This window comes from Lacerta agilis, chromosome 7, assembly GCF_009819535.1.
Source record: "Lacerta agilis isolate rLacAgi1 chromosome 7, rLacAgi1.pri, whole genome shotgun sequence".
In the NCBI taxonomy this organism is placed as follows: Eukaryota; Metazoa; Chordata; class Lepidosauria; order Squamata; family Lacertidae; genus Lacerta; species Lacerta agilis.
Window position 1 is genome coordinate 3,915,990 of NC_046318.1, and position 27,217 is coordinate 3,943,206.

General features: G+C 44.9%; 1 protein-coding gene across 1 annotated transcript in view; it reads left to right on the top strand.

The window, feature by feature from the left end:
- The window catches only part of CYSTM1 (cysteine rich transmembrane module containing 1), a 37,909-nt gene extending 15,616 nt beyond the window's left edge, over positions 1–22,293 (top strand). Inside the window, exons 2-3 of the mRNA XM_033154184.1 lie at positions 1,371–1,621; positions 21,716–22,293. Coding sequence (XP_033010075.1) covers positions 1,390–1,621; positions 21,716–21,822 — 339 coding nt within the window. The 5' untranslated portion in view covers positions 1,371–1,389 and the 3' untranslated portion in view covers positions 21,823–22,293. The remainder of the gene's footprint in view (positions 1–1,370; positions 1,622–21,715) is intronic.
- Positions 22,294–27,217: the final 4,924 nt, after the last annotated feature.

Consider the following 27,217-nt stretch of genomic DNA (forward strand, 5'->3'; position numbering starts at 1 on the left):
GTTTTCTTGTAGGGATGATGTTGTGTACAATTAGTTGAAAGCATTTTATTTATTTATTTATTTGTGGGCTGTTCAAGTGGGGGGGGGTGGAGGCCTGGAATGTAAATAGTGCTTGTTTGCTTACCTGCATTCCTGTGCATAAATGTATTTAAAGCAATTCCCATTGATCAAAAAGCTGAGTTTAGTCCTAAGCAAACATGCGAAGGATCATGCCCGAGTGTTCAGAAATGTTCACAAGCAAGGGCTGTTAGGCACCAGGCAAAATAGTGTTTCTCCATGAGATGAGATGAAATGTAAATGCTTGTGCTGACAGTTTAGTTATTCATAATTTGCGAACGGAACATATTGCAGAGCTTGGAGGCTTTCAGATAGCATGCGGTCATCTTCACAGCTGTGTGGGTGATCCTGGTGAGATTCAGGGTAGCATCTTCTAGATCAGGCATAGGCAAACAGCCCTACAGATGTTTTGGGACTACAACTCCCATCATCCCTGACCACTGGTCCTGTTAGCTAGGGATGATGGGAGTTGTAGTCCCAAAACATCTCTAGGGCCGAGTTGGCCTATGCCTGTTCTGGATCCTTGCTGATCTCTGCATCCACTAGAAAAACATAAGAAGTATTTGACTTATTTATGGGGGGCATATCTTCCCATGTCCATGATGCGTGTGAATGTATATTTGTATAAAGATGTATACCCGTTGATTTAAAAATAGTTAAATGTGTAACTTTGGGTTGCTGCTTTGAAATCAAACTGGAATATTTCCTGAAAGAGTGCTAGCAATTAAAACACAGATCTAATGGCTCCTGGAGTCTGGCCTAGTTTGGGCTGTGTACGTTTTATGCTTTATCATAATACTCAAAATCCTGTGCTTGACAAAGCTTAATTCTGTGACTTCTATGTATCAGCAAAACAGCAGTATTTACTTTCTGCAAAATGTGCTTGTTGTCGTGGTTGCAGAATTCTGTACGAAGCATTCATGCACTACATCTGATCACTGGACGCATGAAGCCTTGTCAGTCATGGTCTGAATATTTCTTGAGCCCTGTTTGTACAACCTTAGTGGGTAGGAATTTGTTCCAATTTAAAAAGAAAAGCAGAGACCCTCAGCATGCCTCCTTCTGTGTGCATAACCCTGGGCATCGATCATGTGTTGATGTTGTGTGTCTCTCTAGACACCTGCACGTCTAAGCCACCGCTCTGCTTGGGGAAATGTACTGTGTAAAACCTATGACTGACTAGACTGACTTAGAAACCCTTATGGTAGGAGATCAGTTTGTGAGGGACATCACGGTTAAGTATTTTGTATGCAAAAGTTGTTATTACGCCTGTTCCTTGTGTAAGTCGAAGTAAAATCTGTCTCTGTCCTTAGGAAACACTTGGCATTCTACATGAACTACGAAAACCCTCCACCATATCCTGGCCCGGGCCCAACTGCCCCATACCCACCTTACACCCACCAACCGGGTGGGCCACCTGTTCCTGGTCCCTATCCTGGCTATGCACCAGAGCCCGCAGGGCCATATCCAGTAGGACAGCCAGGCTACCAGGGCTACCCAGCCTATGGATGGCAGAATGCTCCACCTCCGGGACCAGTCTATGCAGATGGACCTAAGAATACAGGTAATATTGTCTGCTGTACGCATGGAGCTGCACTGCTTCGTGGTTTTTCATGAAGGTTTCCCCCTTCGGTTACAGATCTGAAGCAATGTGTATGTTTGTTCCAGTCCTCTTTTGGTAACAACGTGAACTTGGGAGGAGGGTACTTATTAATATTCCATGTGCTGTGCTCCATCTTGTTTGTTCTTTTGAAAGAGGAAGGTGTTTCTGTTAGGGTTCTCCGTATTGGAGAATAAGTTGGTGGCCACTGGCTTCGCTTTGGCTGTAGTTGCATCTCCGGCTTTCTTGGTAAAATGTGTGACTTTCTGACCATAGGAATTTGCTATCCTTCTGTAAATTAAGTTCCAGCCCCTTTTTATAATAGGTACCATCGACACCTATTTTAATGGCTGTTACCTGTCCTGGACTGGCAGATACTATCTTGAGATACTGTAGTACCTTCCTGTTTTCTTTGGGCCCTGTGGCAGTAGATGTCGACACAAACAGGAATAAACATTCCTTGAGAGGAAATCATGGCCAGATATGGGAATGTCTCTAGGAGACCTTTGCATGGTCAGGCATTTGCCAGGATCCACCACCAACTGAAGCCCTTGAAAAATGGCTGCCAGAGTCTTGCTAAACAGAGGGAAGTTGTGCTGGTGGGTAGGGAGCAGTGGGTTAGGCTAGCCTTCGCCTTCTCAGTGCCCTCCAGGCCTCTTGGACAGCAATTCTCATCAGTCCCACTGGCTACACTATTAGGGATGCCTTCCTTACCTGTCGATCAGGGTCACTGCAGAGAATGCTGAAGAGCAAACCCATTGCTGTTTGCACAGTTGCAGCCTAATCCACATTCCATGGGTGTTTTTGAGGATGGGCTTTGCTTTAAAACAAACCCAAATTCAGTGGCTATTAAATTATAGAAGATAAGGCAGATGAATCTCAAAAAATACAGATGAATCTCAAAAAATTGGAATATCGTGGAAAAGTTAATTTATGTAAGCAGTTGTTTTCATTAGCAACTGGAGTTTAATATATGAGATAGACTCATGACATGCAAAGCAAGATATTTCAAGCCTTTATTTGTTATAATTGCGATGATTATGGCATACAGCTGATGAAAACCCCAAAGTTGAGATTGTTAATTTGGGGTTCTCATCAGCTGTACGCAAATAATGATCACAATTATAACAAATAAAAGCTTGACATATCTCGCTTTGCATGTCATGGGTCTATCTCATGTATTAGTTTCACCTTTTAAGTTGAATTACTGAAAGAAATGAACCTTTCCACGATACTCTAATTTTTCAAGTTTCACCTGTATATGAAGATTAAAGGTAAAGGGACCTCTTACCATTACTCAAAACAAAATAAAATAAAAAATTCCTTCCAGTAGAAGGATTTTTTATTATATTTTGTTTTGACAATGCAGACCAACACCTACCTGTAACCCTTACCATTAGGTCTAGTAGTGTCCGACTCTGGGTTGCAGCGCTCATCTCGTGGTACTGGCTGAGGGAGTCGGCGTACAGCTTCCGGGTCTTGTGGCCAGCATGACTAAGCCACTTCTGGTGAACCAGAGCAGCACATGGAAATGCTGTTTACCTTCCTGCTGGCGTGGTACCTATTTATCTACTTGCACTTTGACATGCTTTTGAACTGCTAGGTTGGCAGGAGCAGGGACCGAGCAACGGGAGCTCACCCCGTCAAGGGGATTTGAACTGCCGACCTTCTGATCAGCATGCCCTACGCTCTGTGGTTTAACCCACAGCGCCACCCACGTCCCATATGAAGATTAGGCAACTTTTAAAATTAGTTCATGTGACTTGCAAATGCTACACAAATCTTTCCTGAAACAAATGGAGGCTGCGTAATATTGGGACTTCCAGGGTTGTGTCATCCCTCAGCTGAGGGTGTTTTGCATATAGAGGGAAATAAGTCACTCTCCTGTGTGAAATCCCAGGTAGCCATTACTGTCACTTCATGTGTGAGGCTTGAAGAAAAGGCTCCTCCCTTCTCTGTGGGGGTTCCTTGGGGCTCCTTCCTAGGCCTTTTCTCCACATTGTCTCTTCTCTGATGAGCTGAGGACACCCGGTGCTATGCTACCTCTCAAACCGGACACTCCTGCTCAATAGATCCTGCTGTTCCTCTCTTCCTCTTTCATCACGCATTACCTTGACTTCTGCAACCTTCTCCGCTGGCTTCCTGTGTCCCCACCTAGATCTTTGTACACCTATCTCAAACTCTGCTGGCTAAGCTGTTGACTTTTTCTGTCCCTTTCATTCATATCCAGCATAAACTTCTTGTCCTTTGAACATGGTCCTGCCTTTCCCACTCTTTTCTGTCTTCTGAATGTGTCCTGCTCTTCCAGACATCCCTCAGAGTTATTTCCCTGAGCAAAAGTGTGATTCTTCCATCTTTAAAAAGCTCCTTTAACTCACCTTCTCAAGAACACAGCACACCTTTAAGCACATCCTTTACCTCAATGAATTCTGGGCACTGTCGTTGGTTAGGGGTTTCTTGGAATTGTAACTCTGCAGGGGCAAAACTACAGTGTCCAGAATTCTTTGAGGGAAATGATGAGTTTTAAATGTATAGCGTGTTCACAGGCTTTTTATCACTTAATCCTCATGCCAAGCCTAAGAATGTGTGATTGCATTTGCTTGCATGTGCAAACTGCCTTTATTTATCCCTTCTCCTCCCTCTGTTTTTCCTGCTGTCAAAATGCAGGTTGTCAACACATGGGAGAGCAACATGTTTTTGTCACATCTTCCCCCCCCACTGCTAAATTTCAGTTACTGCTGTGTATGTTGATGACATTGCATTAATCTTCCCTCTAGATTTTGAGGGGTGGGGTGGGGAGGTAGGAGGTGACTGCTGGCACGACAGAGTGCCTGAACTTGGGCAGTGCATCAAAAAAATGAGCCCAGGCACTGTGTTGAACGCAAAAATGTGCATTTTCGTTTCAGTGGGTGGCCTGCCTGCTCTGCTTGTCATCTGCCAGCCCCACTTTCTTCCCCCCATACTGCACATTCTGTCGCTGTCTGTAGGTCTGGACTCTTGAGTTCTCCCTCCTCTGCAGCTGAATGTTTACCTGAGACAGTCCTGCCCTTAAGGCTCCACTGTAAAAAAATCTGTGCCGGCCTCTTTACATCCCTTCCGATATAAAAACAGCAACGTGCTCTTCAAAGTTCCGTGAATGAAAGCCACATACTGTATTCCTGCAGCTGCACTGATTTTCCGGGGGGCAACTCATACACCAACCCCACCCCCCAGGTAACTAGGCAAGTACAAAGGTTCGGGAGAAGAGTGTAGAGAACCCAGAGGAGGCGATTGTCTAAATACCAGTTGCAGCATCAGGTCTTGGCATGCATATGTGAAAAAAGTAGAGTCAGCCAGCACACAGAGCCATAGACTGTGCGCACACTGAATGTTAATGTGGATATGGCTTGCACAGTTCCAGTGTTTCCAGTGTGGTGTGTGTGTGTGGGTGTGTTGCATGTTCATCCACACATGAGGGCTATCAATCGAACTCTCTCAGTGTTTCCCATCCACACTAGTGGGCAATTACTGATGGGATGTATTCATACTGTGTAATACTGTCCCTTCACCTCAATCACTACCTCCACACCCTCCCTGTGTTCCTGATGCCTGAAGTCCATTGTGTCATCTGCCAGCTGTGGCCCAATGGCAATACCTGCAGTTGTTCAATGACTTTATAAATAGCTTGGATGTAGAGTTGCAGATGACACTAAATTGGGAGAGGTAGCCAAAATCGCCAAATACAGAACCAGCATTCAAGATGACCGTAACTGATTGGAGAAACTGGGCCCAAACTAACAAAATGAATTTCAGTAGGGACAGATGTAAGAGTCTACACTTAGGCAGGAAGGACCAACAGCACAAATATAAGATGAGAGGGGACAACGACACCTGGCTTACTAGTAGTAGTACACGTGAAAAGGATCCAGGGCTATTGGTGGAACACAAGCTTAACATGAGTCAGCAATGTGATGCAGCAGCAAAAAAGGCTAATGCTATTCTAGGCTGCATCAACAGAAGTATAGTGTCCAGATTCGTTCTGGAGGTCCGTTCTTAACCTGAAACTGTTCTTAACCTGAAGTACCACGTTAGCTAATGGGACCTCCCGCTGCCGCTGCACCGCCAGAGCACGATTTCTGTTCTTATCCTGAAGCAAAGTTCTTAACCTGAAGCGTTGTTTCTGGGTTAGCGGAGTCTGTAACCTGAAGCGTATGTAACCCGAGGCACCACTGTACCACTCTTTTCTATGTCTTCCATTCACGAGTGGTTCCGCCAGTGTATTTATTGGCCACCCATAGCCCAGCAGGAAGAGAGTTCAGTTGGGGCAGAGCCAGTGAGGAGCCCATTTGAGCCCTTGGGACCCTTGGCCGGGGCCCAGCCTGGATGACCGCTTGCACAGGACCTGACAGAACGGACTCTTTTTCCTTTCTATATCTGTGTGGCATTAAGAGAAGAATTCCAGTATTTCATGGATTATTAATTACAAAATTATACGTGTTGTTGCTGTTGCAGTAACACATTCCGAAGCCTCTCTGTCCCACATGTCCTTAAAGCTTGTTTTCATTTTATTGCAGTCTCAGGTTATAAACTGAGTGCAGGGAAACGAGAGGTTCAATAATTCATAGAAAGATAATCTTCCTGCAGTGACAGAGAAGGGGTGGAGTTGGGGTGGAGTTAGCAAATATATCGGCACAACAGTTTCTCATAGTAGAAAGTCATGTAAGTTAGAGCAACTTTTTAAATTTAGAAAACAGTTCAAGATTGGGGCTAGTTAAAGGTGTTGTGCTTAAGGATGAATAGCCACGCTTAAAATGCTTTTGTATTGCTTAACAGGTTTGGTATCTTATTCTATGTTTTAATCAATGTGAATAGATCGATGTGGCAGAAATATGATCAGGTAGATGAGAACAGGTGTCCCATTTACACTTTTGATTGTCTGCTGGTAGCGTCATGGTCTTGCTTGGTAGTAATCCTAATTTCACTAACTTTACTATATTATTGTCACGTCTTTGTCATTTTGGCAGCCTTGGAATAGAAAAGCAGCACAGAAGTAATTTGAAATGTACCGACCTTGTGATTCATGAGGTATCAGAGGCCAGCGCTTCACCTTGATTTGACGCCTCATGAGTCACAAAAGGTATGCACGTTAATTCATGAAAGGTTTTGGAAATTTGCAAAGTATATTTGCATCAGTTGAAAACAGATTCCCCCCCCCCCCACCGGAAATCCTATATATCTCTTACTTTTTGAATTTATGCAGCAACTAATTATGGAAGTAATGAACTCTCCTACGTCGATGTGTTTTGGGGGGAGTTATATAAAATAGCTGAAATTCTAGTTACCAAATGTATATTGGAGTAAAATGGACAACAAATATAGTATAAAATTCTATTGAACACTGAATCTGAAGAAGTGTGCATGCACACGAAAGCTCATATCAAGAACAAACTCATATCAAGTGCTACTGGAAGGAATTTTTTTATTTTATTTTGTTTTGACTATTGAACACTGAGTTTATTTACTGTGATGTAAGTCATTTTATAGTGTTTCTGTATTAAAATAATTTTAAATATGCATACAGTCAGTCAGTGAAGGTATTTAGTAAAGGGAATGTTGTCTTGGCATCGGATAATCCGTTGGCTGGAAAATTGGTTCTCACTGGTGCCGGGGCACCCAGGATTTCCTTCCCTAGTGCCCTGAGCAAAAGGTCCTGGACTCTGAACTTGCATTTGAGAAAGCAAGCTCCCAGCCCTCGTAAGGAGAAATGGATGAAGCAAAATGTACAGGTTCCAGGCCTTCTCAGTGTTCTCTGTGAATTGAGTCAACCTGGCTGCTCCCTCCGGTCAGTATTTTTAGCCAGTGAATGATAAGTAAGTTGTTTGAACACCAGGCGAAAGGAATCCCTGTTTTCCCCTCTCCTTTAGCATAATTTCCCACTTCTGCCTTACTTCTCTGTAGCTTGCCTTTCCCTTTTTTCCTGTTCACCCGGATGCTTCTTTCCTGTGGTGGGTTCATTTGAAAATAGGTACTCTCCAGAAATTTTCTGTAAATACTACTGCATAATAAGTGTTGGTGGATTTTAAATCATTCCCCCAGCCTCCAAAAGGGCAAACATGAAAATTTTGCAGAGAATCTTAAGCACTCATTGAGAATTCACTTGGCACACCTGTCAACTCAGAATTAAGTCCTTTTTTGTATTTAATGGGCATTTAAAGGGTACAGGATGGCAGCCTAGGGTTTGATTTAGGATTGGTGTTGTGGGAAAACAGTTTCTGGGCGTGTGGCAGACATAAATTCAACAGGTCAAGTCTTTCATTGTATGAGAATACAATTATGGGGAAAGCTTGTAATTACAATGATCCTTGCTTTCAAGATGGGAATGGGCCACATCGTGATTTTTATCCAGCCTTGGAAGAGTTAGTTCATTAGACACGTGGGCTGTGTTTTTTAAAACAACACTTGCATCTCTTCTTTGAAAGGAAAAGGTTCTGGCTGCCTGCACTCCATGCTGGCTTCATACAGGTTGCATTTTAAGTGACTTTTGTGTGGTCAAACGGGCACAGAGGAATTAAGACACCTGGGATTGCCGTCTCTTCTCCCTTGCCCCTTCAACCTGCTGTATTTTTCATTTTCATGAAACAGAAACTTACGTAATCTGCATAACATTTTAACTGGCTCCAACCAGATTATGCAATTTGAGGAATTATGCAACCCTGGATTGATCTCAAGTTTAAAGGAAATGAATTGCTGGCAATTCAGGACTGCTGGTTCACTACTCTGCCTTTTCCAACAAGAAACGGAGACCAATCAGTGTGAGAAACTGGGATAGAAAAGCTCTTTGCCACATGGCTCCTGGAACCCGGGTTACAGAAACAGAATGGCTAGTTGCCTCTCCCCATGCAGTTGCACTTTCTATTTATTTTGTCAAAATATGTGAACTCATGCACAATTCACATCAGTGGCGCATTGATAATATCACAATTTTTAATAACAATTCGTAATTGGACACCACAAACATAAATGTGGCTCATCCCTGCAGTTGTCACCAAAGCTAGACATCATTTGAAGAATAAATATTAACAAGTACCTGTGTGTGTGTGTGTGTGTGTGTATAACACATATGTGTAATGTAAAGTATTGTGCTAGATTTGCACTCTCCCTGAAAGAACAAGTTCAGAGCTGCTTGTTTCCTGGATCTGTTTTTGTGCTGGAGGCAAAGGTTGGTTTTTGCCACTTTAGGCCAAGACAATCTAGCCCTGGACAACTTACAGATGTGGGAGTAGTTTACCATTGTGGACTTTTTTCTTGTAGAATCTTGCACAAAACAACTTGTCAGGTTGCTCTGTCAACATTCACTCGGCGTTTGTAAGTTTTCTACCTCGCTAAGCCAAATAAGATGCTTTTATAATTGAGAAGGACCTCCACTCCTGTCATATATTTGGTTTTTCCTTATAATAATGGGCATGCCATTTTGTCTTAACGAGTCAGTCAACTGAAATAATCAGCCATTACAAAACTAGAAATAACCAAGTTGACATGGGTGATCCCCAGCACATTTTGTGCAATAAATGTTGGATCTGTTAGGCTGCTAGAGGAAACAGAAATCTTATACAGTACAGGCAGCAGTCATTTTAGGCTCGCCCGATATGTGCACGACCAGGCACATGGGCATTGCGCCGAACCTGGAAGTGACCCAAAAAGGTCAGAAAAGGGGTGGGGGGGGAACGGGGTGTTTGCAAGCTTTTTCAGTGTTGTTTCAGATATACATAATTTCACTTGAATGTGCGGTGCCTTGTGTAAATTGAACGTGCGTTGTCCCCTGTGTAAATTGGAAGTTGCCTGTATGTACCATATTTACTGTATATTCTGACGTATAAGACTACTTTTTAATCCAGGAAAATCTTCTCAAAAGTCGGGGGTCGTCTTATACGCCGGGTGGAGAATCTGCGGTTGAGTATATCTCAAACTCTTTATTTTAACTGGAAAAGTTGGGGGTCGTCTTATATGCCCAGTCGTCTTATACGCCGGAAAATACAGTATCTTTATTAACCAGTAAATAACAGGTTTTCTTGCTATAGTCCAAAAAGGAAACTGTCTGAAAAAACCTGCTCCTAGGGGAATTATACATTCCAGGGGGAATATAAACTGTAGCTACAAATGCATAAATTCATTGCATTTCCCCTCCAAATATATTTGCCCCATTCAACCACATTTTTTCTTAAACCATGGTTAAATATTGAACATGCCTCTCCGCTGCCCTCTGCGTGCCCTTTTGGTTTCTCACCCTCCTGGTGCAGCTGAAGCAAGCCTTGCCATCCATCCATAGACCTGAGTCAGCCAGAACAAACCTTTGCAAGTGGCAGAAGCCGCATGGCCTGCTCAAGGCATGGCCATGATTAAACCATGATTTAAGACGAACCGAGTTGTGCTGTGTGAACCAGACCACTGTGGGCGTAGCATGGAAGCTCAAAGCTGTAAATGCTTTCCTTTTTGCACCAGTAGATAATTCAGAAAAGTAGACCATGGAAGACCAGATTCAGTAGAAAAAAGGAATGGTGGAAACTATATAGTTTGAAGATAACATCTAGTTAACAGAAGATTCTCCCCCCCTTTAATACCCATTTGTAGCTATAGGGGCAACAACCCTAAGAACTTCTGAAATCAGGACATACATATAAGGAAGGGTTTCACATTGATTATCCCAACTTTATAAATTAGCCCCAAATACCATTGGGGGGCTGATCGCCGAAGAATTGATGCTTTTGAATTATGGTGCTGGAGGAGACTCTTGAGAGTCCCATGGACTGCAAGAAGATCAAACCTATCCATTCTTAAAGAAATCAGCCCTGAGTGCTCACTAGAAGGACAGATCCTGAAGCTGAGGCTCCAAGACTTTGGCCACCTCATGAGAGGAGAAGACTCCCTGGAAAAGACCCTGATGTTGGGAAAGATGGAGGGCACAAGGAGAAGGGGAAGACAGAGGATGAGATGGTTGGACAGTGTTCTCAAAGCAACTGGCATGAGTTTGGTCAAACTGCGGGAGCCAGTGGAGGATAGGGGTGCCTGGTGTGCTCTGGACCCTGATGTTGGGAAAGATGGAGGGCACAAGGAGAAGGGGAAGACAGAGGATGAGATGGTTGGACAGTGTTCTCGAAGCTACTAACATGAGTTTGGCAGTGAAGGATAGGCGTGCCTGGCGTGCTCTGGTCCATGGGGTCACGAAGAGTCAGACACGACTGAACGACAACAACAACCATTGGGGGGGGGGCGACTGTGTATGCCATATGCTCCAAATCCCTTGTTCTTCCTTTCTACCTTAATATTTAAAGGCACATGGCCCCACCTTGCTGTAATTTCAACTAGTACAGAAGCAAGGCAGTTTGCACCCTGGACAGTACTGCAGAAATAATAATAGTAATACCGGTAATAATAATAATAATAATAATAATAATAATAATAATAATAATAATAATTTTATTATTTATACCCCGCCCATCTGGCTGGGTCTCCCCGGCCACTCTGGGCGGCTTCCAACAAATATTAAAATACAATACAAAGTCACAAATTAAAAACTTCCCTAAACAGGGCTGCCTTCAGGTATTTTCTAAATGACAGGTAGTTGTTTATCTCTCTGACCCCTGATGGGAGGGTGTTCCACAGGGCGGGCGCCACTACCGAGAAGTCCCTCTGCCTGGTTCCCTGTAGCTTTGCTTCTCGCAGTGAGGGAACTGACAGAAGGCCCTGAACGATGGGGGTGGAGACGCTCCTTCAGAAAACACAGCTTCATATCTCCTGGTTGCAATTGGAGTCCCACATGGTAGGTTCAAGGGTGACCCAAGAATGGAATTGTGCATTTATAAAGAAAATTCCTGGAGTGTGTGCTTGTTAAACAGGTGTTTGTTGATAGAGGAGACAGTAATCTCTTCCCCCCCCCCAATACGTTATTATTTTCTGGTAGCTAAGGGGGAGCTTTGACTCCCCATTGAGCAAGGGGCCTTGCCTTGCTTGGAAAGGATCAGCTTGGCGAGTAAAAAGGCTTAGTAATCTGAGTGTTCCTTCCCGAGAGCTTTCTACTGTAGGTAAACAAAGCAGATGTTCAATGCCAGTCCTATAATTAGGCTGGCCCATAAAGTTGAGAATTATTTATTATTTATTTTTATTTTATTCGGACAAATGGCTATTTCCTGCTTTAGGTAAGCAGAGCCCTAAACGGCCTTGGTCCTGTATACCTGAAGGAGCGTCTCCACCCCCTTGGTTCTGCCCGGACCCTGAGGTCCAGCGCCGAGGGCCTTCTGGCGGTTCCCTCACTGAGAGAAGCAAAGCTACAGGGAACCAGGCAGAGGGCCTTCTCGGTAGTGGCACCCACCCTGTGGAACGCCCTCCCATCAGAGGTCAAAGAGATAAGCAACTACTTGACATTCAGAAAATACCTGAAGGCAGCCCTGTTTAGGGAAGTTTTTAATCTATGATATTTTAATATTTGCTGGAAGCCGCCCAGAGTGGCTGGTCAGATGGGCGGGGTACAAATAACAAAATAATTATTATTATTATTATTATTATTATTATTATTATTTATTAGATAGTTTTGTTCCAAGAGCCTCTTTTCTTGCTACTTGCATTGGATAAGCTGATCCAGCTTCCCAAGTGCATCTGACTTTTCACAGTACAAGGGAACATTTCTTTAAAAAATCCGTTTTCTTAGGTTAATCATTAGCTAATCATGCAGTATGGGCAGAAACCAAATGTGTGTACCCAAGATAAAGGTCTCTGCAGGTAAGGCAAAGGTAATGCAGTTTTTTAAATTAAAGAAAAAACCCAACCATGAATATTGTTTACATTGTGTGGACTGGTACCTGGTGTATGTCTCAACACCCAGAGACGATGAAGCATAGCTCTTTTCTCTGCATCTGATTAGATAATGAACTTACAAGGTGGTGGGAGTGGCAGTGGTTCGGATTCAGAAGTGTTTTTTTCCTGCCCTTAGGACTCCAGGTAGGAAGTTTTTAACTATGTCCGCTGCCAGGTGAGTTTATAGAAAGAACCTGCTTTATTGGTTGTAGAAAAGTAACTGATTCTAGAATGGTGGTTCTGAGCTTTGGGAATGGCTACAAAGGGCTGCACGGCTTACAAATTTCAATTCTCGGGATTCTCACAGGTGGGGAGAGATCCTTGCGATTCACAGAGGTAAATGCCGTCCACTTTCATGGAGGTAGTCTTTTGCCTTGGGCCTGGTCCAAAACATAAATGTGTTACTTTTATAATTAAAAACATTCATGAGTATTTCTTGACTGCCTCATCCTGAATTCTCTAGATCAGTGGTATCCAAACCTTTTTCAAAGAGGGCCAGATTTGATGAAGTGAAGGGCCGTGAGGGCCGACCGAAGAGCCGCCCAAAGTTGTTGACCTTTTTTTAGGGTTGAAGTTGTTGAGCAGGGACCGAGCAACAGAAGCTCACCCCGTTGAGGGGATTCAAACCACCGACCTTCTGATCGGCAAGCCCTAGGCTTTTTAGACCACAGCGCCACCCGCGTCCCTGCTTCCTTCTCTTATGAGGGCCAAATACAGCCAATCAGAAGGCACAAAGTGAGGTTCTGTTGCTTTCAGCTCACCCTGTGGCTTTGTCAGCGTCCCAAAATGATCCTCTGCCTGCCAACCTACCCCTTCTCTTCCCATGGTCTGTTTTCCTGCAGCCCAGATTAAGCAGCCTTGAAGATTACAACTGCCTAGCCCAATAGGTGGGGTGTTGTGTTGAAAGATCCATAGTTTAGCCAATGTTTAAAAGGGGGGACGACGACCAGGTAGGGGCTTGACACTGGAGATGGACCAGAGGGACAGTGCAGATGGTGGCAGTTGGAGAATATGGTTAGAACGATCTATGCAATATATTTTTTTGACCTATGGAAAGAAGCAGCTCTCCTTCTCCAGATGTCCTCAAGTTGTTTCGGAGCATGTGAGCGGAGCTCTTGTTACAGTGGCTGTTGGCACAGGATCACGTTACGCTTGCTTCCAGCTTCATGGGCTGAGCCGCACACTCTGCCTTTTTATTTCGGGGGGTGCGGCAAGTGTAAAGTTTTTGACGGGGCTTTGGAGCAGAATTAGCTGCAGGTGACTGATAGGCCTTGCAAGTTTTATCAACAACTTTTGGCCAGCAAAGTGTGTGCTCAAAAGTCTTGCTTTTGTGTATTTTAACAACTTACTAGTTCACTTGTTGGCTTCTGCTACTATTTTAATGTACAGTGGTGCCTCGCAAGACAAAATTAATTTGTTCCGCGAGTCGTTTGGTATTGTGAAAATTTCGTCTTGCGGGGGGGGGGGATTGCAAAATGTTTTCGTTTTGCGAAGCACGACCATAAAAAAATTGTCTTGCGAGTCACCTAAAAAACCGCAAAACACTTTCGTCTAGCAAGTTTTTCGTTGTGCGAGGCATTCGTCTTGTGAGGTACCACTGTATTGGTGTGGTGAGATGGTTTGGAACAGGTCACACATTTTAATTCCGGGTGTTTATTTTAATGCAATTGGTGCAATTGTTTTAGAGTGCATGCTAGCAATGAGTACTTGTGTTTCTTTTTGCAATCGTTTTTATGCTTGTAAACAGCTTAGAATCCACTTTGGCAATTCAACAGTATATAAACTGATAACAGTTGGGAAGGGCAGAGAAGAAGGAACCCGAACAAATGATTTTAGGTAGGGAGAGAGGTTGAAATGGGGCAAGAGCTGGTGTTGAGTTCCCAGGGGAAGGAAAGGGCAGGTCAGACACTTGATGCCTGTTCCGTCTTCTGGACTTGCCCTCAGCCACAGTATCCCTGAGTTCTACCAGCTTGCCCTAAGTCAGCTGGTGGTGCTATTAAATGCCCGGTCAGTCCACAATGAGGTCTTGCTCGCACATATTTCAATCCAAGACCACCCCATCCCACCAGGCGTAACCAGCTTGCGTTACTGAGACCTGGGCACATGGGCTGGGACACTTGGGTCACTCTTTCTGGCTCAGCAAAAGCAAAGGGCCAGGTGGTGACCCAAAAGGAGTCCATCTTTGCTCTCCAGGATCCCTTGTCTACTTTGGCACCTTGTGATGGATACTTGTGGCGGATCGTGGGTTCTGATGGTGCACTTTCCTCCCCTGCTACTGAGCGGGCTTCCTCCCTTAACTGACTGGGATAGTCCCAGAATTTATGTTGAGGATTTTAGCAGTAAAGGCTCTGGGAGGCCTCAGCATTCCTGTCTCAACCGGAGGGTATCAATCAGGGTGGATTTGATTTAAATCAAACTGATTTAAATCACGATTTAAATCACTAGTCAGCAAGGCTTGATTTAAATCACAGTTTTCTACATAAAGACTAATTCTTGCTGGTATAACTTTAATATGCAAGTAGATGAAGATTTTTAGAATAACAACTTTTCATATTAGTGTTTTTATCCCCAGTTTAATAGGTTAATCTTTCATATTTGGACAACTTTTCTGTTGTACTTAGGAAGGAGAAAAATAATCATTACCTTAATAATAGCAATTTAAATAGATTTATTAGATCCATTCCACTCCAAACAATCAGAAAAATATTGTTTCTATTCTATTCACTGAACTTCTTGAAACTTAACACTGAAGGGGTTGATTCTGTATTCATAGGTTTGTAGAACAATATGATTAAGGTCTTTTTCTCAACTCTGTTCATGTTATAACATTTTTGCTGTGAAGAAGAGGCATGTGATCTCTGCTGAGTCAAATTCAGTTTTGGGAACTGCAAAAGTAAACCAAGCATCTGTGATAATATCTTGTAGGCAGAGAAACTGCCCAATAATCATACAAAAACCTCTGGAAGAGCATATATGACATTGTGAATGGATTAATGGAATTTATTTACCAAAAAAAAATAAACATATACAGCCTTATTCTACATAATTAAAAAACTAATCTTTATTTCATGATTGAATAACCTTTGGATGGTAATATATTTTCCTCAAAAAGCATTTTATTTTTAAAAAATCTGATTTAAGTAAAAAAAACCGATTTAAATAAAAAAAATGATTTTTTTATTTTTTAAAAAAATAATTGGTTTTTATCCACCCTGGTATCAATACTTCATGGTTGTCATGGCAACCGTAGGTGCTCAACATTGTCACGAAACCGTTGGGATGGGGTGGTCCGAAGATTCGAGCTATGAGAGTCAGCATGCCAGTGACACCCAGGTTTATATCTAGAGAGCCAGTGTGGTGATGTGGTTAAGAGCGGTAGACTCGTAATCTGGTGAACCGGGTTTGCGTCTCCGCTCCTCCACATGCAGCTGCTGGGTGACCTTGGGCTAGTCACACTTCTTTGAAGTCTCTCAGCCTCACTCACCTCACAGAGTGTTTGTTGTGGGGGAGGAAGGGAAAGGAGAATGTTAGCCGCTTTGAGACTCCTTCGGGTAGTGATAAAACGGGATATCAAATCCAAACTTCTTCTTCTTCTTCTAGTAAGTGGGGAGTCGGCAAGGTAAGAATAAGGAGAACTGCATAGAAGGGAGAAACGGTTCGGGGGGGGCAGCCTATCAAAATGATTTTTTTGGTGGGTCTTTCGTTTTTGTTTCATATTTAAGATGCAATTTCTTAAATGTTCACTCAGATTAAGAAAAAGTGTTCCCTCTCAGGAACCTCTAACCGATGGTTACTGTATGTTTCTGCAGCCTCCACCTCACCTCGTGGGGCAAATGGCGAGTTTGGGGGTGCTGACTTGCACCCCGAGGGCTCCTTGAATCCTTTTCAGATTTTCTACCTGCTTTACAGGAGAGTGAAACCTAAGTGGCAGATTGCAGAGTCTCAGCGCCCAGAGTGACACCACTTGTGGGCAGGGAGAGAAGAGAGCAGCAACTCCCCTTTGTCTCCAGTGTGTGATCTTGCAAAATGCTCCCATTGGAAATGGAGCCGGCTATCAGCTTGCGTTCTGCAATGAAGTTTTACTGCCTGTTGTATCTAGGAATCCTTCAGCCTCCTGGCCTTAGATCAAAGATCTCTGTAAGCTGTTATTGTCTTTGTGCGAGGCTTGAATCTCTCGACTGCCTTCCCGCCCCCTGCTGACTTTACAAAGATCAAAATGCTGCAGACCCACCCAACATACTTTTTTCCCAATCCGGAATGCTCCCTTACTTATTTCTAAATGGAGTTGTGTCTAATTGTGGAACTAGTTAGTCACACTTTGAGTCTATTTTTATCTTCTTCTCCCCTAAGAGCCAAGAGGCAGCCAGAGTGTCCAGGGTGCCTGTTCTTCCCCTGGTCAGCGAGGCACTTAAATGAGCCCCCGGCACAAGTGCTGCCCTAGAATTGCAATTTTTATTTTCTTTGCAAGCACTGAGAAGCCCTGGACTGTGCATCTTCCCTACATGCCTAGCTGTGCTGCCACCAATCTCCTGATTCAGCTTGTGTGCTGTCGCGCACTCCATAGTGAGCAGTTGTGGCGTATGGGGTGGGTATTTTACCACAGGAAGTTGGAAAGGGATGGCCCACTTCATCTTTAGGGAGAAAATAGCTGTTCTGTAAATGTATTTCCATATCTCAAAGCTTGCTTCTGCTGGCAGTTTGTCCAAACTCAGTTGTTGTTCAGTCGTGTCCGACTCTTCGTGACCCCATGGACCAGGGCACGCCTATCCTTCACTGCCTCCCGCAGTTTGGCCAAACTCATGTTAGTAGCTTCGAGAACACTGTCCAACCATCTCATCCTCTGTCGTCCCCTTCTCCTTGTGCCCTCCATCTTTCCCAACATCAGGGTCTTTTCCAGGGAGTCTTCTCTTCTCATGAGGTGGCCAAAGTACTGGAGCCTCAACTTCAGGATCTGTCCTTCCAGTGAGCACTCAGGGCTGATTTCCTTCAGAATGGATAGGTTTGATCTTCTTGCAGTCCATGGGACTCTCAAGAGTCTCCTCCAGCACCATAATTCAAAAGCATCAATTCTTCGGCGATCAGCCTTCTTGACTCAGTTACAGTATTCCAAATTGGAGATTGTGGGACATTAATATTTATTAAATAAAACAATGTCCAGGACAGCTTCCAAAATAGTTTGAAGTAGGGGGGGCAATTATGAGGCCCTTTTTGCTGTGGTGAGTGAATGAGGTGGTAACAAGGCTTTCAAGTTTTACCTTTGTAAGGGATTAGCCTCCGAAGGTATTAAGATAAGAGGAAGCCAAGCAGTCACTGAGAATGTTTGCTCAGGTACCTTATCTATGCTAATCAATTGGCGCAAGCCAAGAGCCCAGTTTAAAATCAAGGCTGAGGGGGTGGAGTTTGACTGACTTTGCAGTTCCTGAGAGAGTTATGAAAGCTTTTCTTCGATTCCAACTGTGAGGAACTAAATAGCAATGGTGGTCAAAGCAGGAGGGTCCACCAGGGTGGGTCTGTGGGCTGCAGTATTCAAGAAGCAGCATTTTAAAGGCTTAAAAAAATATTTTTGTATCCTACGTTGTTAACAGAAGCACAAACATTTGTTTGTGTATTTAATTTGTTTAATAATTGACTATATTAAATTATTAATTGTGCATTTAATGATACAGGGTAAAGGTAAACAGACCCATGACCATCAGGTCCAGTCGTGTCCGACTTTGGGGTTGCGGCGCTCATCTCGCTTTACTGGCTGAGGGAGCCGGCGTTTTTCCGCAGACAGCTTCCGGGTCATGTGGCCGGCATGACTAAGCCACTTCTGGTGAATCAGAGCAGCACACGGAAACGCTGTTTACCTTCCCGCTGGAGTGTTCCCTATTTATCTACTTGCACTTGACGTACTTTCGAACTGCTAGGTTGGCAGGAGCAGGGACCGCACAACGGGAGCTCACTCCATCGCGGGGATTCGAACCTCCGACCTTCTGATCAGCAAGCCCTAGGCTCTGTGGTTTAACCCACAGCGCCACCCGCGTCCCTCATATTTAATGATATATATGTAGTTAAATAAATTGATTGTGGATATTAAATAATATTAAACATATTGCGAACACTTTCAATTTACGATATGGAAATTCTATTCAGCAGTTTAAATGGTACCTCTTTGCGAGATGATTTGCAATGTCAAACTCCTCAGCTAAGATTGTCAAAGCTTGCTGAAAAAGAGATATATCACCTAGTTGTGGGGGGGGGGCGCCAATTCTCCCAGTCTCCCTTGACTCCCTTGTTTGTTGGAGGCCGCCCAGAGCGGCCGGGGAGACCCAGCCAGATGGGTGGGGTATAAATAATAAATTATTATTATTATTATTATTATTATTGACTGAGAGATTGATAGTCTTAGTGTGACCACAAATAAAGTCCTGTCTCGCATGCCAGCTAGGTGGGAGAGACTTCCTTGCAGGTCCCAATGGGCTGGCAAACTCAGTTGGGGGTAGCAGAGCTGTAGCAATGGGGGGGGGGAGCCAGGTTTTTTTGTCCCGGGTGAAGCCTCCAGTGGGGCGCTATTGAAGCTCCCAGCCTGTGTGTGCCCGTGCAAACGCATTGGGGGTGTGTGCCAAACTCGATCTTAAACCTTGATGAAATAAAGCCTAGTAGAGAGAGAGGGAGATCCACCCATGCAGGCCTCAAACACCTGTCCGCACCCCTGTGCCATTGGGCATCTTGCAGGAGGGAGGGAGGAGTGGCATGTTGGGATGGACTGGGGGGAAAGCTTTGAATCCCAAGTCCTCTTGTTCCATGACACTCCCTCAGGTGTGTGGGGGGGGCAGAGCCAGGGGCGTCGCAGGGGGGGCGGGGGGGCCCCGGGCAGCACCCCTGCTGGGGGTGACACATGGGGGGCTGCCCCGCCCACTGGGCTTTTTTCCTACAATTTTTTTTTTAAAAATTCTTTTTAGGCTATTTTCGGCACTGCCGGGGTGGAGCCGCAGGGGCCGCCAGCGAGTCGGGGTGTCACTCCCCTCGCTGGCCGCTCCTGCGGCTCTGCCCCGGCAGCACCCAAAATAGCCCCCGCCCTCCAGCGGCTTTTCGCGGGCTGCAGAGGCTCCAAAAGCCTGCGCCCGGCACCCCCCGGGGGCGGGGCGTCGCCGTGTGTGCGTGCGTCATGACGCACACGCCGCGATGCCCCGACCCCGGGGATGCCGGGCGGGAGCTTGGGGAGCGTTTTTGGGCTGCAAAGAGTCCTGAAGCCGCTGCTGTAGCACCCCCTTTGTGCTACAGCAGCGGCTTCAGGACTCTTTGCAGCCCAAAAACGCTCCAAAAGCCCCCGCCCGGCACCCCGCCCCCAGGGGTGCCTCTTGGCTTCCCGCCCCGGGCAGCCAAGGGGCTAGGAACGCCCCTGGGCAGAGCACACCAGTCGATGTGGAAGATGCTGCCCCAACCTCCTGCCCAGTTGGCACAAGCCTGGCTGTGTGTTGTGCAGCGTAGCTTCTCTACCTTGAGTTCTCTCTCTCTCCCCCCCCTCCTTTGCCTTTCTTTGCCCAGTGTAGTTCTGAAAGGCCTAGGAGCAGGGGTCAGCAAACGTTTTCATCAGGGGGCTGGTCCACTGTCCCTCAGACAGTGCGGGGGGGGGGCGGACTATATTTTGAAAAACATAAATACCCTGCAAGCCGGTCCCGCAGCTGCCCCCGGAGCTGGAGCCAATCCAAAGCTGCGCCAGCGTCACCGCCTGCCCAGAAGCTGTGCCAGCGTTGCGGAAGTCGGTCTCCGTGCGGCGAGGCCTCCGCAGCGCACGGGAACTAACCGAGCAGGTGGCAGGGTCCGCGGGCTGGATTTACGAGCCTGGGGCACCGCATCCAGCCCCCGGGCCTTAGTTTGTCTACCCCTGGCTTAGGAGGGTAAAAAGTACTTTGCTTTCACCTGGTACCCAAAGGATATTAAGCATAGGTGCTGGGTGAGTCTCATTGGGAAGCATTTTCTGTAATCTAGGAGCTGTTTTTGGAAAAACCCTCTCCCCTCTCTGCCCAGGGGACCTGAAGGAAAGGTAATACACTCCATTAAATCCTTCAGATAACTGGTCCCAATTTTAAAGATGTTGCACACCTTTAAAGATGTTGTGAAATAGCTTCCATTCACAGATGGGAAGAGAGTAGGGGGTGGATATTCTTTCGCACACCCAAGGGAGGACTATGTGGAATGTCCTACAGTAACACTGAGGTGTCAGTGGCCGTGTGGGCAAGAAGCAATGGGGGTGTCGAGAATGGAGCCATTGTCGGGTCGGCTGATGCTGGAGCCTAGCAAAACAGTGTGTTCTCTGTGTGCAGACAAACACAAAACGGCATTTGCTAGACTCTCCTCATTCATTCAGGCTAGCAACACAAAGCAAGGTCCAGATAGATTTCAAGACAAACCGGTTTGGTTAGTTTCAGCCTGCCCTGATCGAGATCGCCTTCCTCCAGGCATTTGCCAAACTCAAGAAGGCCCCCGCAGAGACAAAGGCAGAAATGTTTTTTGGGAAATGATCCTTAGCACAAAAGGGTGATCAGTACAGAATAAAAAGTCTCTAGTGCAGGTAGTTTTATGTTAAATTGTTTATTATTTGTATTAGTTTTAGTGGAATGGTTTTTAAGAATACCCAGGTGCCTATCAGTTATTCCAGCACCTTTTGCTTTCATTGGTTTGAATTCTGCAACGCAAGAGAAGGGTTACTTTCTGCTATTTAATTGGGTAGAGTACCACCTTTCTACATTAGTAAAAGAGTGAGATACTTGAACCTTCTAGGCTTATCTGTGTATATATCTCCTTCCACATGTTAGCTGCAAGCGGCACGTCAAATTCATGTTGGGCAAAACTGAGCCCCACGACCCTCTGAGCATCATTAGCCATGGGAGAACAGTTGTGTACAGGTGAAACTCGAAAAATTAGAATATCGTGGAAAAGTTCATTTATTTCAGTAATTCAACTTAAAAGATGAAACTAATATATGAGATAGACTCATGACATGCAAAGCGAGATATGTTAAGCCTTTGTTATAACTGTGATGATTATGGCGGTATCTCACATATTAGTTCCACCTTTTAAGTTAAATCACTGAAATAAATGAACTTTTCCACGATATTCTAATTTTTCGAGTTTCACCTGTAAATGAAGTCTTAAGTTGGCCACAGGCCTCTTTTTGCGTTGTGGGCGATATGTTACAACTGGGTGCAGCTCCTCTGATGTGTTTTTCCCCCCTCTTCTTTCCAGTGTATGTTGTGGAAGAGCAGCGAAGGGATAACTCTGCCGAAAGTACCTGCCTGACGGCGTGTTGGACTGCGCTGTGCTGCTGCTGCCTTTGGGACATGCTGACCTGAGTGCCCTGAGAAGCCAAGCCTCAGTACCTCTGACTTGGAGTGCTATGCATTCTTCTTCTTCTTCTTCTTCTTCTCCTTCTCCTTCTCTTCCTCCTCTCCCTCTGATCTTCTCAACTGCTTTTTTAGTACTGTAATGAAAAATCTGCTTTGCACAGGCGACAGTAGCACCTGCCTGCCTTAGAGATAGCACCGTGATGTTGGTTATGCACTTTTTAGTTTTAGTGGAGGAAAACCTCCCTTTCCCCATGTCTTTATAGCATTGTTTCTACAACTTTGTGATTCTTTAAAGAATGTGCTAAATATTTTTTTTGGCAAAAAGGCTTTTACTACAAATTATGTATTTATAATTTTTACCATTCTTAGAAATGGAATAATATGCAATAATTTAAGCCAATCATTGTTTGTTTTTCTTACTTGCTTCCACTTCTGGTTTAACAAATTGGGCTCAATAAAGATTTGGGTCCAGTAATATGAAGAGTATCGGTCAGTTTTTGTTATTCTGTGTGTGTTTAGAGGTCACCCAAAGATAGATATGCCTGTTTGTTCCCCAAAAGCTCTTTTGGAAGCTAGCCTCTGCTTAAGCTGCTTCAGATGTATTGAACCGAATAGCAGGGCTACATACTGTGAAGAACTTAGCACCCTTTCCTCACCTTAAGAGAGCCAGTGTGGTGTAGTGGTTAAGAGTGGTAGACTCATAATCTGGTGAACCGGGTTCGCGTCTCCACTCCTCCACATGCAGCTGCTGGGTGACCTTGGGCTAGTCACACTTCTCTGAAGTCTCTCAGCCCCACTCACCTCACAAAGTGTTTGTTATGGGGGAGGAAGGGAAAGGAGAATGTTAGCCGCCTTGAGACTCCTTCGGGTATAGATAAAAGCGGGATATCAAATCCAAACTCTTCTTCTTCTACTCTTCTTAAGCTTGCTGGAAAAATATTTGAAAAGCTGGTGCTGAATCTACCAAATAATCAAGGAAGATTCCCTTCCTTTCTCCCAGTTTAAACTTCCTTGCCAAATACATTCTCAAGTCCAATGGACATTAAATGTTTTTGCTATCAAGCTGCAGATCTTGCAGATTCATTTTTCTAGCCTGCAGAAAATGTTCTTAAGCCTGCTGTGGGCTAGAGGAGGAGTGGAGAGCTCTAGCAAAAGAGGAGAGGGTGTCCTTCCCATGGCAGCTGGCTTACCTTCTGTGCCAAGCACAGAACGTCCAGCCCAATGTCCCCACCAGCACGGAGTTCCTCGTCACAGCTACCAAGCAAGCACTTAAAGGCAAGGTTGAGCTAAAGTATGCCACCAAAATACATTATGCCTGTATGTAATATGTATTTGAAATAATCAGGGGTGGGGGTAGCTCAGCCATTTGGCATTGAAAGACTATGCCTTTGAAATAGTTTATGGATACTTGGGAGTGGGCATTTTTCAAAAAACTCATCTAGCAGGTAATGGAGCATCTAAATTAATTTAGCCAAGTAAGGGGGGGAAATGAACTAGATTATGGTGGCTTTGTCATATTGCTCAACATGCTCTCAGATGTTTCCCAGGAATCTTTCAACTGCCACAGATGATGTTGGGCAAAGTGGCTGCGGCGTGGCCTAATCTTTTTAGGGAAGGAGCAGGGATTAGAAACAGACTACTCGCTATTGTAAATTCTTGGAATGGCATCACAGCCAGTTTTATCTGCTTCGTGCTTATACTCGTGTTAAGCTGCTTTGTGGATCATAATATTAGCATGGAATCGTAGAATATGAATATTTAAAGCACCATAAATATGTCAGACTTTCTGCTGAGAAGAGCAGCTAGAGGACGGTTGGGCAATGAAGTTACAGTGAGGTCTATGGCTATTGGACAGACATTACTTTAGTCCTGGCACTGCTTGCCCAGGTGTGTGTGTGCCTGCTTACCTGCTCCACCTGTGCCTTGTGTCAAATAGGCCACTGCAAAGAAAACCTTCGATGTATTGTTTTCCAAAAGAAAACAAGGCTGCACAGAGTCCCTCACTCTTACCAAAGGTGGAAGAAATAAAATCTAAATTGGTGTGAACACTTGTACAGTAAATACACCCCCATGTCTTTCTCACACAGAGAAAAAAACACGGGGTGCCAACCTACAGCTCCCTCTTGGTTATAGACATAGTTTTTATATATATATATACATTTAAATTATATTAAATTTTCATATATACATTTAAATTATATTAAATTTTACCTTCCCAGGAAGCAAACTGAAAATATCTGAGCAGTTTTGCAGTCTCTCAGTCAAGATTTCAGAAGATGTAGATGTTGGACACCTAGAGAATAAGGAGCTAAGGAGAGTTTAAGTACTAACTAGACAACAGAGAGGGACACGGGTTGCGCTGTGGGTTAAACCACAGAGCCTAGGGCTTGCCGATCAGAAGGTCAGCGGTTTGAATCCCCGCAATGACGGGGTGAGCTCCCGTTGCTCGGTCCCTGCTCCTGCCCACCTAGCAGTTCAAAAGCATGCAGTGCAAGTAGGTAGGGTAAGTACCTTACCTGCGGGAAGGTAAACGGCGTTTCTGTGCGCTGCTCTGGTTTTGCCAGAAGCGGCTTAGTCATGCTGGCCACATGACCCGGAAGCTGTACGCCGGCTCCCTCAGCCAGTAAAGCGAGATGAGCGCCGCAACCTCAGAGTCGTCCGCGACTTGACCTAATGGTCAGGGGTCCCTTTACCTTTACCTAGCCAACAGAGATGCAACAAAAGTGCTGCTAACAGATAGCTGCCACCAGAGGGAGCTAGCAGTCTCTGAGATGGCAACCCAACACCTACTGGTATCAGAAGGAAGGAAAAACTTCCATGGCACCATTGCCAGGGATTCGGCAGGCTCTCCGTTCGTTCTCCCGCTCCGGCCCACTCATGAATGGGAGCACAACACTTCAGCTTTTACTAGCCTCTTTTGAAATGAAAATTCCTCAGAAGCATTGTGCTGCATTTGATGACAAGAGGAACAAGGATAGGATTTGGGTTTTTTAAACAAGTGTTCCCAGAATCTGTTTGGAGCACCGAGAAGGGTTGACAACATCTGGTCCATGCCTTCTGTGTACACTAATATCTCATGACCAAGGCCTGATGCTCAGTAATGCACTTCCAGGTGTTCCCCTGTGTGCAGCAACTGAGCGAAAGGATGGAGCCAGTCCTGTTCCACCGGTGCCTCCAACAAGCTTCTCTACCCAAAGTGTCGAAGGCCAGGAGCTTCTGTTATGACCTGTTGGCTACAACCCTCAAGGAAGGGCACAGATGGCACTGTAGTAGTGGAATCTTTAAATTCTTCTGCAATATCTGAATTCTAATTACAGATAATTCAGATATTGCACAATAATAATTTAAATACTTTCCCCATTCTGCTATGTCAAGTATCATACATACAGGCAACCCCCATTTTTGCACAGGGGTTTGGTTCCGGGTCATTCTGTTAGTGGAGTGTGCTGTTATGCCCACAACACTCCCATGCCTCCCTCTTCTGGGTCCGAAGATGATGTTGAACTAAAACTCTCATCATCCCTAGCTAGCAGAACCAGTGGTCAGGGATGATGGGAGTTGTAGTCCAACCATGTTTGGAAGGGACCGGCTGGTACAGGCTAGAGGGTTGTCTGAATAGGATTGTCAGTGTTTACCTTGCCTAGACTTGGTAAGTACAGCCAGAATCTATTAACTGGATTAAAACTGGGTTTATACCAGAAGATGGCAGCATCAGATGTCTCTACACAGACAATATTTCTGTTTAGTGATCTGTTAGCTGCAGCCTGTAACTGGATAAATTCTAGTTCCTGCAGAGAAGTAAGCAAAAGGCAGCTTGACTCAAGAACGTGAACCTCAGCAGGGAGACTGAAAGGGATTCAGATTACAGTAGCTCTTCCCAAGTTCTGACTATAACTTGTTTTCTTCCCAGAACAGACTAGATTTAGCACAATCCAATTTAACTCTGAATAAAAGCCTGATAAGCAATGAGGTGTATAATGATGGTCGGTGCAGTACCTTAGGTGAGATTTTTGCCAGGACCAGACAAGATTGTAGGTGCTATACCTACTCAGAGCAGACCCACTGAAAATAATGAGAGAGACTAAGTTGGGCCAGTTAAGTTCAACAGGTCTACTTAAAGTGAAACTTGGCTGAATACCACCCTATGAGCCCAATCTTCCCATCTCCCCAGAAGTGAGGGCTCATTATCCCTGCCATTTACAGATGGACAAATACTGTCCTCAACTGGTCTCTTCTATCGAAACAAAATAGAAAATTCTTTCCAGTAGCACCTTAGAGACCAACTGAGTTTGTTCTTGGTATGAGCTTTCGTGTGCATGCACACTTCTTCAGATACCTGAAGATATTACAGATATCTGAAGAAGTGTGCATGCACACGAAAGCTCATACCAAGAACAAACTCAGTTGGTCTCTAAGGTGCTACTGGAAAGAATTTTCTATTTTGTTTCGACTATGGCAGACCAGCACGGCTACCCACCTGTAACTGGTCTCTTTTATGTTAATTCAAGCTTGGAGCAGGGGCATTTTCAATGGGCACTGTCCACATGGATAAAAACATTAGCTGTATCAGATTAGCACAGCTAGGAGGCAGTATTTCTCTGGGTCTCTGTCTCTTAGCCTAATCTAACCCAAGTTGTTGTGAGGATAAAATGGGGGAAGCAGGCATCATGGTACAGATATCGGCCACAAGGTGGCAGCGGCACAACATCCTCCTCTTACCCTTTAAGGGCTGCGAATGTTACGAGTCCTGGTATATTTTTGGCAACGGTTTATGGGCGTCTTTCACAGCAACAAGCTGCTTGTTTGCCCACTGAAAGGGCACTCTGACTGCTCCGTGCCAACTATGAACCACTCCCACCATCCTAATCTGCCTCGACTGTGGAAGCCATCCCTACTTCAAGCTTTGCCACACCAAAACGCGATACTGTTGAAAGCCAAAATCCAGTCAGTGCACATCCAGTTCCCTTAGTTCTTACGTACAGAGACCACTGCTTTTCATAGTGTTCCTGGTCCCTAGACATTAACTGCCCTGCACACCCTTTTCTGCAGGGGGAGGCAAGCAGAAAGAAAGAATCCTAGCACTCTGAACGGGAGTTCTGCTTCTATCTCCCATGCTGACACCCCACAATCATCCCCCCCCCCCCGGTGTAACCAGAATTAGGTTAATCCCAGATTGACTGGCATAAGCATGGCATTCAGGAGCACAAAGAAAACACCAGTTCCTTCCCGCAAAGCCCTCGTGCTTCATACTGATGCTGCAGAACAGACCAATGCTGACCTCGGTTTTCAACAGAAAAAATTGTGGGAAGTTGAAACTAGGATAATGCAGATGCGGGACAACAGAAGAGACATCTGAAAAATGTCCATGTTAACAGAGAACCCAGGACAGGTCGGGCAGCCA